The sequence below is a fragment of the Gossypium hirsutum genome, chromosome D11 (genome assembly GCF_007990345.1).
Source record: "Gossypium hirsutum isolate 1008001.06 chromosome D11, Gossypium_hirsutum_v2.1, whole genome shotgun sequence".
Taxonomy (NCBI): Eukaryota; Viridiplantae; Streptophyta; class Magnoliopsida; order Malvales; family Malvaceae; genus Gossypium; species Gossypium hirsutum.
The window spans coordinates 59,636,419-59,649,425 of NC_053447.1; the positions used below are offsets into that span (position 1 = coordinate 59,636,419).

The window sequence follows — 13,007 nt, forward strand, 5'->3', positions numbered from 1 at the left end:
ATTTACTAAGTAAATTGTTATGGTGAAATGAAAGAATAAAGAGGAAATGACTAAATTGTAAAATGTGTAAAAATGTTATGTGAAATATAACAGTCCTCTGATAGTGAATATGAAATATTATAATATAGTGTGTTATATATGTCAAAGAAATATTATTCTAGTGTATTGAATTTTTATGATGAGGGTTAAATTGTAAAGAATTCAAAAGTATGTAAATTGTGTTCTAAAATGTAAAATTAAGTTGATTATGTTATATTTTCCCATGTAGACAATATTTGAATTAATAGGATTTAGATGGCATGCCATTAGAAAGCATTTAGCACGCTCTTCGTTCTGTTATTGAACTTTGGTGCCACTTTGCTATTATTCTGTTCTGATTTTGCACTTCGGTGCAACACTGTTTTGTTATTGCACTTCTATACATCTCTATATTATTTCTGTATATCCTACGTGTTCTATTCAGTCTACATTGGGTCTCTGTTAAATATTAAAAGATAAATTAAAGCAATAATCAATATGACAATATCTTGAGTTATTAGGGAAATGATAATGAATGGAATTATAATGATTAAGTTATAGGATGTAAGTTTTAATGCTATTATGTTTTGAATGTGTTCAATATAATGTTATTTTACTTTGTTACATCTATTTAATTAAAAAGGTAAGTTTAACTCTAGTTGTACTTACTAAGTTTTCATAAGCTTATCATTTTATTTTTAATGCATAGGTAAAGACGTGGAGTGGGGATTTGTCAAGGATCAAACTCTTCACATCTCAAGAGCTTGGAGAAAAGTATGAAATCTCTTTTATTTTGATCTAAGTAAATGGCATGTACATAAGTGAAACACTAGAGTAAGTAAGTGAGTGCCTAGATGTTGTAATACTTGTGTTAATTGTGTTTCGGATTAAGTATATATGGTATTATATAGTTCATGAGTTTTGGTTAATGTTTGGATTGATTGAGAACTATTGAGGTTTGTTTTCTGCCCCCCCATTTGGGAGTGGTTCTTCCTTATTTATAAGACACAATTCCCTTAATGTGACATGCTAGAGAGGTATCTAGGTACCATGCATATAACTCAGGACGACATGTACCCTCTTTAGGTTCAACGCGTATCCTATACGTGTCATTCTGATAGGATTCACACCCAAATATCATCATACGTGCTCGTGTGTCCCTCGTGAGGTGTGTTCACATGTCTTCCTTACGAGGGACTGATGTTTCGCTTCACGAGGTGCTGATGTTACACCTCGAAAGGTTGTCATGTTGGTGTCTACCTTGCAAGATTATAAGGGTAACTGGGTCAGAGTCACAAGGCCAAGTCGAATTTTGGGTTATGATGTACTTTATAAGAGGAACCAATTTGGTGTGGTTTAGAAATGTTTAAAAGCAAAAATTTCATGTCCCCACCTAGGTCTCCGAACATGCGAAATATGTCTCTAAACATAAATAAATTTGAAGCTAAAAATCTACAATAACTTAGTCATGAATTTGGAAAAAAGCCCATTTGTCTTGAGACCTATACTCATGTGTCTCGAGACAGAAAAACTTTGAAGCTAAATTTCTATAGTGTTGAAGCAATGTCTCAAGACAATTTGGTCTTGGTCTCGAAATATACAGACCTCCAACTAAAATTTTTTTATTTGAATTAAATGGGCCCCGAAACAAACTTTATATGAAATTAATCCTTATTAATAGTCTAATTATGTTCTCAAAAGTGTAATGAGACCTTGAATTCATTAATAAAAGTCCGAATTATAAATATTTGATAATGTAAAAAAGTGTTCCGTGATTAATGTAACATTCGTTGCTCGAGTTTACTTGGGTAAATGGTGTTATATTGTACTTTAATTTGATTAATTTTTATCATGTACTTTTTGAATTTGTCACTTTTAGTCTCTATACTTTTTGAAATTTAAAATTTTTATCCTGACCAAAATAGTAGCAGTTAAATATATTTGGTTAAATTCAATTACTAGTATTGTATGATGTGTATAATTATAAATTTGGTCCATATTCTACAATTGGATCATTCTAAGTCCCTATACTTTTCAAATTATGAAATTTCACTCTTGTCATAAATAATAATCATTAATCTATCAATTGGATTTTTAGTGAGTAATATGTTTGGCGCATCATATTTTGGAAATAACAGAACTTAATGAATTTAACTAGTATTGTTTGGTGAGGACTGAAATTTTAAAATTTGAAAAGTATAAAAACTAAAAATGACCAAATTAAAGTATAGGGATTAAATCCATAACTTTCACAAAATACATGGACTAATAGTAGAGTTTATCCAATAAAAAATATAAAATATTTGTCAAATAATAAATAAAAGGGTAAACTACACTGCAGTTCACCTTAAAATAGCGTTGCTCCTATTTTGGTCACTTTAAATTTTTTAAAGGGACTAAAAAATAATTTTTCCTTTTTTTACTAGTCCAGTTAGCAATCCCTCAAAATTTTAACGATCGAGTGCCCATTTTGGTCAATTTTTCTAACAGTGATGACTAAATTAACAATTTTTTTAAAATGACTAAAATAATAATGATGCTATTTTAAGATAACCTCTTTATAGTTTAAAAAATTCATTTCGTCTTCACATTATAGTCCCCAACCTATTATTCAAAACGACGTCGTGGTCCTGGTTTTTTTTACAAGACCGATGTCTCCCAATTTCTCCTACTCCCCATGTCTTGACTTTCCGGTTTTCACTTTCCTGTTCATCTATTTCCTGAAAAGAGTTTTTTATATGTTTGTTTGTTTATTTTATTATTAATGACCATATCTATATCTTCATTTTCTTCCCTCTTTTCAATATCGAAGAAAATACAAATTAAAACAAAATTTTGGATCAAATTTCTAGGGTTTGATTTCACCGTTCTCTACAACAATTCATTTCCATCACTGTTCCTTCTTTTTTGATCACAACTGTCCCGGTAAGTTCAAAGCCATTCTCCATTTCATTTCTCCTTTTTTTTTTCTTTACTATCTCTGTGATCGTCGACTTCTACCTTTCGGCGATCATATGTTTTGATTTATTGTGTCTTTATTTAGTGGACTTCAAGAGTTGGACTAGATTTTTGCGGCAAATGTGTTTGAACATATATTAACTCTTTGTGTTTTTATAAGATTAATTTACTAGTTTTGTAGTTTTGGAGAATTACGATTTGCATTTTCGATTTCATCAATATTTTAGATATTATATGTTTAATTAAGATGGAAAAGAAATCTAATTTAATTGCAATGTTGCTATTGTAGTCATTGTTGAAGGCCACTATATTTTTGTTGATTTTATTTGAGTGGGAATTTGGCTTTAATGATAGTTTTGTTCGTTGATTGTATCTGTCTTCCGTAGAATTATGTACAAGGATTTCTTTATATATATATATATATTTAAAATTCTAATTATCTGTTCAAAGTAGATAGGTCCGGTCCATTTTGGCTCTGATGCATACTAGTAGTTCTGTCCTTTTTTTAGTGATATTTTGTTGCAGAATGCAGGTTATTCTAACTTAATATGCTGCGGTTTTATTTAAGTGTATAGAAGCACTGAGGCATAGGGGTGGTAAAGCTTTTAATTTTCATTTAACTGGTTATTTAGGGGTCACTGCAATGCACCGAGTGGGCAGTGCAGGGAACAATACCAATTCTAACCGCCCACGGAAAGAGAAAAGGTTGACATATGTACTGAATGATACCGCCGACACAAAGGTGAAGTGGCTTATGTTCTTTTAATTCTTTTTTTACTTTCTTGTTTTCCTCTTTCAAGTGAACAAGACATCTTCCTTGATACATATTTGTCAGTCTTGTGGAATTTGCATGTTGAGATTTCATTAGGATTGAAATTTGCGTATCTGTATTTTTCATTGTAATGCCACATTTTAGATTGTTGTTGTTTCTGCATCTTTGGTTTTTTTTTTTAACTAAAATAAAAATTCTAGAAGCTTGTTTTTGTTTTTATATGTATTCTTATATGGGGGCACTCCAATTGGTGAATGACTCACATAATAACGATTTGAGCATATTTTCATTTTTGGTTGTATCCTTGTGTAGATTTGTAACACCATGGCACATGTTATATATATTACTTCATTAGGTTCAGTGAGAATGATTGTTATATATTTGCTAAATTGATAAACTTGGCATATTTGAAATCTATCTTGGTTGGCAATTCTTAACTTCCTTCTCCAAGATAATGTTGTGCCAGTTTCATTATTTAACACCTTTTATCCTTAGGACTTATGCCATACTTAACTTAAATGAAAATGATGGCTTGTGTTAATTCATTGTATTATTCACTCATCCTTCATTTATTTAGGACCATGTTCCCAATCAAATTGGATAATTCTGCTAATCCTTTGCTTTGTATTATGAAAATTGTCATTATCTTATATTCTGGTTGAGCCTTTTATAATTTAATTTTGAGTATAGACACTAGGCATTGATGTTTCTCTACTTTGATATGTTGTTTTGCAGCATTGTGCAGGCATAAATTGTTTGGCTGTGCTAAAGTCATCAGCCTCAGATGGGTGCGACTATCTTTTCACTGGTAGCCGTGATGGCACACTTAAGAGATGGGCACTTGGTGAAAATGCTGCCACATGCTCTGCTACATTTGAGTCTCATGTTGATTGGGTACCTTCTTACTATCCATGATAATTTACTTTCACAATGAGCATGACCTTCATACTTTAGCCAATATCTTTTGTTGTTAATTTGTGGTTTGGAGGGTGTGGGATTTTAATGTATTTTCTAATTTGGTCCACTAGAATGACATATCCCTGATGTGATATCAAATATGAATCATTGCTTAGTAACCAACCAAGCAACCGGCTCTCAAAAAGCAAATCTAGAGCAAGAATTGTCCTTTGCACTTCATTTATATCAATATTTAGCTTGAATGTTTAAAGCCCGTTATCTGTTATTTTTCCCAGTTTGTGGAATTCACCATCAAAATATCTTACATATATAATATATGATATATCTGTAACTATTTAAGTTATGATTGAGAATTAGGTGATTTTCTTGTTGTGCAGGTAAATGATACTGTTATTGCTGGTGATAGTACACTTGTTTCATGCTCATCAGACACTACATTGAAGGTTTTTTTGTTAATTAATGTGTTATTAGTGTCTTCTTGTCTATGTCCGTTAAGTGTTGACATGTGCTTGTTCTTTGAGAAATACCAGACGTGGAATTGCTTGTCTGAAGGAACTTGCACCAGGACTTTCCGTCAACACTCTGACTATGTTACATGTCTAGCCGCAGCTGAAAAAAATGTAATTTCTGTGTCAAAATTTTCAGTTGATTTAATTAGCTGGATGTGTGAAATGTTCCTGCAGTGCTAGATTGCAATTTAAGTTTCATGCTTAGTTTGGTAGCATATGTGTCCTATAAGGTATGGTAGTTATTAATATTGAGGTCACTTTCTAAATCATTTTTAGTGTTGTGCATTTTAGACCAATGTGGTTGCCTCTGGGGGTCTTGGAGGGGAGGTTTTTGTGTGGGATATTGAAGCTGCAGTAACTCCAGTCTCTAAATCCAGTGATGTAGTGGAAGATGATTGTTCCAACAGTATGAATGGTTCGGCAAATTTATTACCGATATCAAGTCCGAGAACAATTAGCTCAAGTAACAGCATTAGGACGCACACAACTCAGTGTCATGGATATGTCCCCATTGCTGTTAAAGGTCACAAAGAATCGGTCTATGCATTGGCAATGAATGGTAGTGGCTCCCTTCTTGTCTCTGGTGGAACTGAGAAGGTAGTTTTTGCTTCTTAGTTTATTCAAATTTTCTGATAGTAAGTTTTTCTTTTCCCCCACAACACCTTCCTATAGATGATCTTATCATTACCTCTGTTGGTCATCTAATCTTTTAACAATTTCAGTAGCTATTTATATTTCCTGCCTCATTTCCATATAGGTTGTTCGAGTTTGGGATCCAAGAACTGGTTCAAAGAATATGAAACTAAGAGGGCATGCAGATAACATTAGGGCTTTGCTTCTGGATTCTACTGGCAGGCTAGTACAATGAGTTCTGCTCTGTAGTCTTTATTCTAAGTGAAAATTAGTATTATCTTGATGTTATTTGTAGGTGTTACTGTTATGGAGCTTTATATGATGAGATGCATATTTTTTACCTGATTCTTTTCTCTTGCAACTGCTGCACTTTTCTGTGTCAGTGAGATAAATAGGTTGGTTAATTGTTGATGAGTTCTTCCCTTGATTGACTGCTACTGAATTCTTTTTCTTGTTCCACTGCTTATTTTATGAGTGAAGTTTTCACAGTCACTGTTTTCTTTCAGATATTGTTTGTCAGGGTCCTCGGATTCTATGATCAGGTACATAATCTGTGCATAGGTTTCGCGGTTGTATTACCAGATGCAATTTTCAACTGTAAAGAATCTAAGACCTTTCCTTTAAATGGTCTTAATTTTCTTTTGCAGGCTGTGGGACCTTGGTCAACAACGTTGTGTGCATTCATATGCTGTGCACACAGATTCTGTTTGGGCACTTGCAAGCACCCCAACATTTAGTCATGTTTATAGTGGTGGTAGAGATCTTTCTGTAAGTACACACTATACCAAATCATTTTAACCAGCATCTTTATCAATTTTTCCAAATGTTTTGATGTAGAATTGAACTAGAAATTTATTGCTGATCTAGGACAATTAAGTATAGGAAATTACAAGAATAACTAGGTAGTTTAATTTTTGTATGGGTTGGGCTTGGATGTGATTAATGAAGGATTTTGAAAGTAATCCTGGGCTGTGCTGATACCTTAACAGTACTCGTGAATGGTAATCGAAGGTTTCAGGTTTAATTTGATAATGAATTTATGCAAGTGAGGTCGAGGTTTGTTGGAAGGGTTTAAGGTTGATTTGAAATTGAAGCCATTGCCAGAGATTAGAGATTAAGGAAGAAGAATAGGTGATCTAGGCTTCATACCTATAATTCCTTAGACTTTGCAACTGGAGAAGGGTTGGGACAACAGTTGCTGAAGTTTTTTGTAAATCTGTTGTCTAACTGAAATAGGTCTTGCTCATTTTCTGAGTTCTGGTAATAATATTATATTCCCACAAAGTTATCAGATCCAAAAGTAGGAAACTTCCTAAAATGACTTGATTCAATCCATTAATAATGAATAGAAACCTATAAACATACAACAAACTTGAGTAAATATGATTCCTAGTGTCAAATTCTTCAATTTCCAGTAGGTTTTGAAACAAGCATTATATGTTTGGCATATTAAAATGAAGGAAAATGAGAATGAATTAAAACCCTGCAACTTCAATTCAATTAAACTTAATGTGAAGGCTTGATAATTTCTATTGTAGAGTAAATAAATTTCTGAATGTTTCTAACATCAAATAAAGTCAATATCTCCAATTTTTCTCAGCACGTAATCTTCACAATTCTTAACATATTTGTCTGTTGCTTGCTTCTGATATCTAGCTTTTAACTCTCAGCTTGTGTTAACTTTTTCTGCATGCATCAGTTATATCTGACAGACTTGACAACAAGAGAGAGTCTTTTGCTTTGCACCAAGGAACAACCAATTTTGCAGTTGGCATTGCATGATGATAGTATATGGGTTGCAACTACAGATTCTTCAGTTTGTAGGTGGCTTGCTGAGGGACGGACTCCTCAGAATGTCTTCCAAAGAGGTGGTTCATTTTTGGCTGGAAACTTGTCTTTTTCGAGGGCAAGAGTTTCATTAGAAGGGTCTACCCCAGTAAGTATCGTGTGTGTATATATTTATTCATGTATGTACAGTTTTTGCTTACAGAAAATCACCTGATAGATCCTTGTTTTCTCTTTATTAATTTGCATCTTGTATTATTAATACATAAAATCTGCACTGTTTAACACTTATTTTCTTCATATACTTGAAATGTTCTGAATTTGGTGCTACTCATCAGATTGTTAATAATTTCTTTCATTTGTTCCTTGCTCATCCAACCCCAAGAAAAATGAAATATTACATTTTCTTTTTATTTATGATATACACTTTGTTATGGATATCTCTTTGAAGTTTGGTTGTGTCTGGAAATTGTTTATCTTCTATACCCTTCCCTTCACTGATGTGCTGTTGTTGTCGGTTATTAATAGGCCCCTGTTTATAAAGAACCAATCTTTACCATTCCTGGAACTCCAGCAATTGTTCAGCATGAAATTTTAAATAACAGAAGGCATGTATTAACAAAGGTAAAATTGGTTGACTTTTATTGGAAGATTTTATTTTGGGATATTGCTTTTAGAGTGTATGATTTTTATGATTCTTTAACAGGATGCTGCTGGTTCAGTAAAGCTCTGGGAGATAACCAGGGGTGTTGTGATTGAGGATTATGGACAGGTGAACAAGATTCTCTCACGCCATTTTTCTTTTTTCCCCCCCTTGAGTAGAAGTGGTTTGCACTTTGCTTTTCATGTACTGGTTAACAAATAGACACACTTGTATATTCAGGGTTATGTTTTTGCTGTATCTATTTATCCATTCTCAAATTTCAATGTCCAGGTTTCATTTGACAAGAAAAAGGAACAGCTTTTTGAGATGGTGCGACAACTATTTATTTGAAATTATGTAAGTTTGAATATAATATATCTTGTTTATGAAATTTACTTTGGATCTTTGCTTAAAACCATTATAGGTAAGCATTCCTGCATGGTTCACTGCGGATACCCGGCTTGGATGCTTGTCTGTTCATTTAGACACGCCCCAGTGCTTTACTGCAGAGATGTATTCTGTAGATCTGAACATAACTGGCAAGCCTGAGGATGATAAGGTCATAAAACTTTCTTTTTATTGTGGGCATCTTAAGATATGATTTCTATGAAAAATCTTTAAGGATTCTTTGTGATTATCATATGCATCCGGTTATGACCTGCCTTTGGCAGGTTAATCTAGCTCGTGAAACCCTTAAAGGTCTTTTGGTTCATTGGTTGGCCAAAAGAAGGCAAAGACATGGCACCCAGGCTTCTGCTAATGGAGATGTTGTATCAGGAAAAGATATGACTGCCAGAAGTTCTGCTCATTCAAGGATTGAGGTAGATGGAAATGCTGAAAATGACTCATTGGTCTATCCTCCTTTCGAGTTTTCTACTGTTTCCCCACCCTCAATTATTACCGAGGGTTCCCAAGGAGGTCCTTGGAGAAAGAAGATTACTGAATTGGATGCAACCGAGGATGAGAAGGACTTCCCTTCGTGGGTTTTGGATTGTGTATTAAATAATCGGCTACCACCTAGAGAAAAAACCAAGTAACTTCTGTGACCTCATTAAGCTTTCCTTCAACTTAGTTAACTTAAGGAAACAAATTTGCATGGAACTTTTCATGTTTGAAAGTGCTTATTGGTGAACCCCTTTGTCAATACACTTACTACAAGGGTATGAACTAAATGAACTGCTGTTTTAGTAGAGTAGTTTGCCATGCCTTTTATTTTGTTGTGCCTTCAGTCCTTAATTCTTTGATATTCATTTCTTGTGAGTATGTATTTCTCTTTATTTAGAAAAAGACGTACTTCCTTAATGCTGCTTCACTACAGTCAGAACCATGGATAATCATTTATTCTACTTGTCTGGTGTTAATTAGAGTCATTTCATCATTTTTTCCATCTCCTATGATGAAGTTTTTATATTTCTTTTTTGCAGGTGCAGCTTCTATCTTCATCCATGTGAAGGTTCAGCTGTTCAGATACTGACACAAGGAAAGTTAAGTGCTCCTCGCATATTGAGAATGCATAAGGTATACATTGTAGTACTTGCAAAAGGCAACTTCTTTTGCATGACATTTATTTGTACAGGCATATGTTTTTAGTATACATTTTTAGAACACTTAGGTTAATAGTCTAGCATCTATTTCACAATTTATAGCATGAACTGCTTGAGGGGCAAAGAAGCAAAGTTAGGTTACTGAAAATGTATTTCAAGATACATATGCATTGACAGAACCTTTAACTTTGTTGTTGCAAAACAACATAGGAACAAATTGGAACAAATAATCTTTTGAATTAGCTTTTTTTAAAGTGTCATGCTATTGCTACCTATATTAGAGGGAGATGCCTTTGTGGTTTGTTTGACTTCTTTTCTTCTCAGGTTACTAATTCTGGCATGAGATGCTGGTGGGTGGCATATTTAAAGATGATTTATGTAGTATCTTTTTCAAGGACACTAACCTTGATATTAATGGGAAGCTGGTTATAATATTTTTCGTAGATTAATATTTTATTGGTTTTCTTTAAATAAGTACATTCGCTCCGTTGTTCTGTATCTAGGTTGTTAATTATGTCATAGAAAAGCTGGTGCTTGACAAACCAATTGATAGTTTAAATACTGATGGGACATATGCTGCTGGACTTGGAGGACAACCGCAACATTCAGCAGGTGGAGAGGGATCTCTTCGGTCTGGATTGAAGCCTTGGCAAAAGCTTCGGCCTTCTATTGAGATTTTATGCAATAATCAGGCAAGTCAATCCTATGTTAAATGTTATTATGCGATTGGTTAAGGGCCTAAGATCACTTTCTCGAAGCTGTGATTTTTTCGTTGTTTTATGGTACTAATATAAATCTTACTATAATATACGTAGTAAAATAGTTTTATACCAAGGTGTACAGTCAAGTTCAATCATTATATGCTGGTGTACTGCTAATAAATCTAACTTTGCAGTTTTAGACCAAGTGGTTTAGTTCTTGTTCAATCATACTATAATACCTGTCATTTGATGTGCTGCTATTCTTCCAGGTACTGTCTCCGGAGATGAGCTTAGCCACTGTGCGGGCTTACATATGGAAGAGACCTGAGGATTTGGTACTTAATTATAGAATGATTCAAGGCAAGTGATTATTGTTGACTTCTGGGGCCAGGTGAGTGACAACTTATTCATGTTTTAAGTTATCTGCATTTTCTTTTAAAAGAATAACACATATGTGAAGTTATTCAGTGGTGGATCTTGACATTTAGTTTTAAGGGGGCCAATTACAAGATTAAATTGCTCAAAAAAATTTCATTCCCATGAAAAATGTAAATTCATGAGCTCATATATATGTGTGTGTATAATATTATAATATATACTATTTTTGCTATCTTCATTGAATAATTTCTTTCAAGTTTCTTTTAGCTAAGATGTATCAAATTTGAACAGACTAGTATATATGTTCATATCATAGAAATTAAAGAGGTTATCCATTGGAGATTTAAAACTATACAAAGGTAGGGGATTACCATATAAAACATAAAAAAATTGAAAAACTAGTATGTATATGTTCTAGTAAAAGCTACGAATTTGGAGATGAAAATAAAAGTTAACAAATATAGGGGTGACAAAGAATATGTGACTTTCAATACCCTTAGTTAAAAAGTCTTGTAAACAAATTATCGTATTTAGAAGGGTTAGTTGAAGTTCACATTATTGTAAGTTTGTAACTTATAAACTAATTAATTAATTTGTAAAGTTTAAGAATAATGATGGTAAGTAAAATGGAAAAATAAAAAATAAAAATGCAATTTTAACCTCCTTTTTTCCCAATCTATAGTAGTTCACTACATATAAACATATCTTTGGGGGGCCAATTTATCTTTATTTAGTATTCAAATACATATAAATATATATTGTAGAGAACTTCAGAACAATTTTGGCAATGAGGCTTTTGCCTCTGAAGTTATTCTTTGGGGAATATATTTTCTTGTGATAAAAGTAGGGAACTTGTATTCCCTTGGATTTGTTCTGTTCCTGAAAGAAAAAAGGAGGTTGGTTATCTGTTGGAGAGGATACATCCGATTATTTTAATTCTTCCCTCAATATTTCTGCCAATTTAGCATTGAATCAGACAGTCAGCTTTTACTTCAAACATATTCGAGTTTTTTTTTTTTAAATAGTTTGAACTGCATCCTCTTATATTGTTGGGCTTGCAGGTTGGTCCTCCAATGAAAATCTCATGCTTTTTGCCAAGTGTTAGGACATATTTTTCTGAGGTTGCCTATCATGATCAGAAGTGTCTGTGGATGTGGATCCTTGTATATTTGGAAAGACGTCTGGTTTTCAAACCGGGGGCATTCTCTACTCTGTTGAGAGGATGGTGGTTAATGTTAGACGTGCATGCATTAGCCATACATCAGATAAAAGCTGTAGGACGGACATGCAAGTGGCGGAGCAGTTTGCAACTCTGAGTGACAATCAGCCAGAAGAACACCGGGTACTTTCTTGGACAAAAAGAAAAGGTATATGATGTCGAAAGCTCTGTATATTTAAATTGTGGGGGTACAGGACATAGTCATAGAACTGTTGTCATGAAGTTGAATATTTTTGTTTATTATTTCCTGGAAATAAAACAATCAATTTTGCAATGAATTAGTGCTAGAATATCTAGAAAATTTCCTGTCAATGATTGGTTGTGCATGTTGGAGTAGTTTGCGGAGGCAAGAAATGAAATGTTAAGGAATTCATGTAATTTGATTTTGCCGAAGTGGTTTAAGGAGTTGTGTTGTTATTTTGTTATAAATTGAATGGTGGAAGGCAGAAGTAATAGGTGAGTTAGTTCATTCACCTGTGTAAGCAGATCTAATTTCAAAATCACGAAGGGGGTTTGCAGTAGAAATATCGGAATCTCCTAAGGTCATTAAATTCATATGTCACTCTTTGTTGGATGTTCAAAGCCGCGTAATATTCTGAATTCAATAAATAAACCATTTACTTAGCATACAGATCTATGCATTAATAATAACACATTAAATTTGCAGATTAATTTTTTTAAGTTAAACGATATTTAAACACATGAATTTCTCATATTAAGATTACCAAATAAACACAATTATTTATCATGATGTTGTCATCAATCCTAAGTTGGTATCAAGTTAATTTGCAACATTATTTTAATTAACAACATTAGTAATATAAAAATCTTATCACATGTATATACGTGTGGAAATCACAAATTCTAAACACAAATGTGTTTAAAAATATCATGGTTTCAAACTAATTAATAATAACATATGAATATAT

The 13,007-nt window shown here is 33.1% G+C and overlaps 1 protein-coding gene across 3 annotated transcripts; it reads left to right on the forward strand.

Annotated features, from left to right (window-relative positions):
- Positions 1 to 2,644: 2,644 nt before the first annotated feature.
- LOC107933861 (WD repeat-containing protein 48 homolog) lies at positions 2,645 to 12,352 on the forward strand. 3 transcript variants are annotated; one of them, XM_016866161.2, is made up of 19 exons: positions 2,645 to 2,943; positions 3,609 to 3,718; positions 4,484 to 4,642; positions 5,044 to 5,109; positions 5,197 to 5,286; positions 5,467 to 5,772; positions 5,933 to 6,030; positions 6,315 to 6,350; positions 6,456 to 6,576; positions 7,508 to 7,744; positions 8,122 to 8,217; positions 8,300 to 8,365; positions 8,528 to 8,566; positions 8,661 to 8,795; positions 8,908 to 9,269; positions 9,661 to 9,754; positions 10,284 to 10,472; positions 10,751 to 10,872; positions 11,921 to 12,352. In XM_016866161.2, exons 2-18 carry the CDS (start codon positions 3,620 to 3,622, stop codon positions 10,847 to 10,849), a joined length of 2,292 nt encoding a protein of 763 aa, XP_016721650.1. In that variant the 5' UTR covers positions 2,645 to 2,943; positions 3,609 to 3,619; the 3' UTR covers positions 10,850 to 10,872; positions 11,921 to 12,352. The 3 variants fall into 3 exon arrangements, 2 of the variants coding, with proteins under 2 accessions (XP_016721650.1, XP_016721651.1); XR_001693724.2 differs by lacking the exon at positions 11,921 to 12,352 and having other exon boundaries at positions 10,372 to 10,472; XM_016866162.2 differs by lacking the exons at positions 10,751 to 10,872; positions 11,921 to 12,352 and having other exon boundaries at positions 10,105 to 10,468.
- The last annotated feature ends 655 nt before the right edge of the window (positions 12,353 to 13,007 follow it).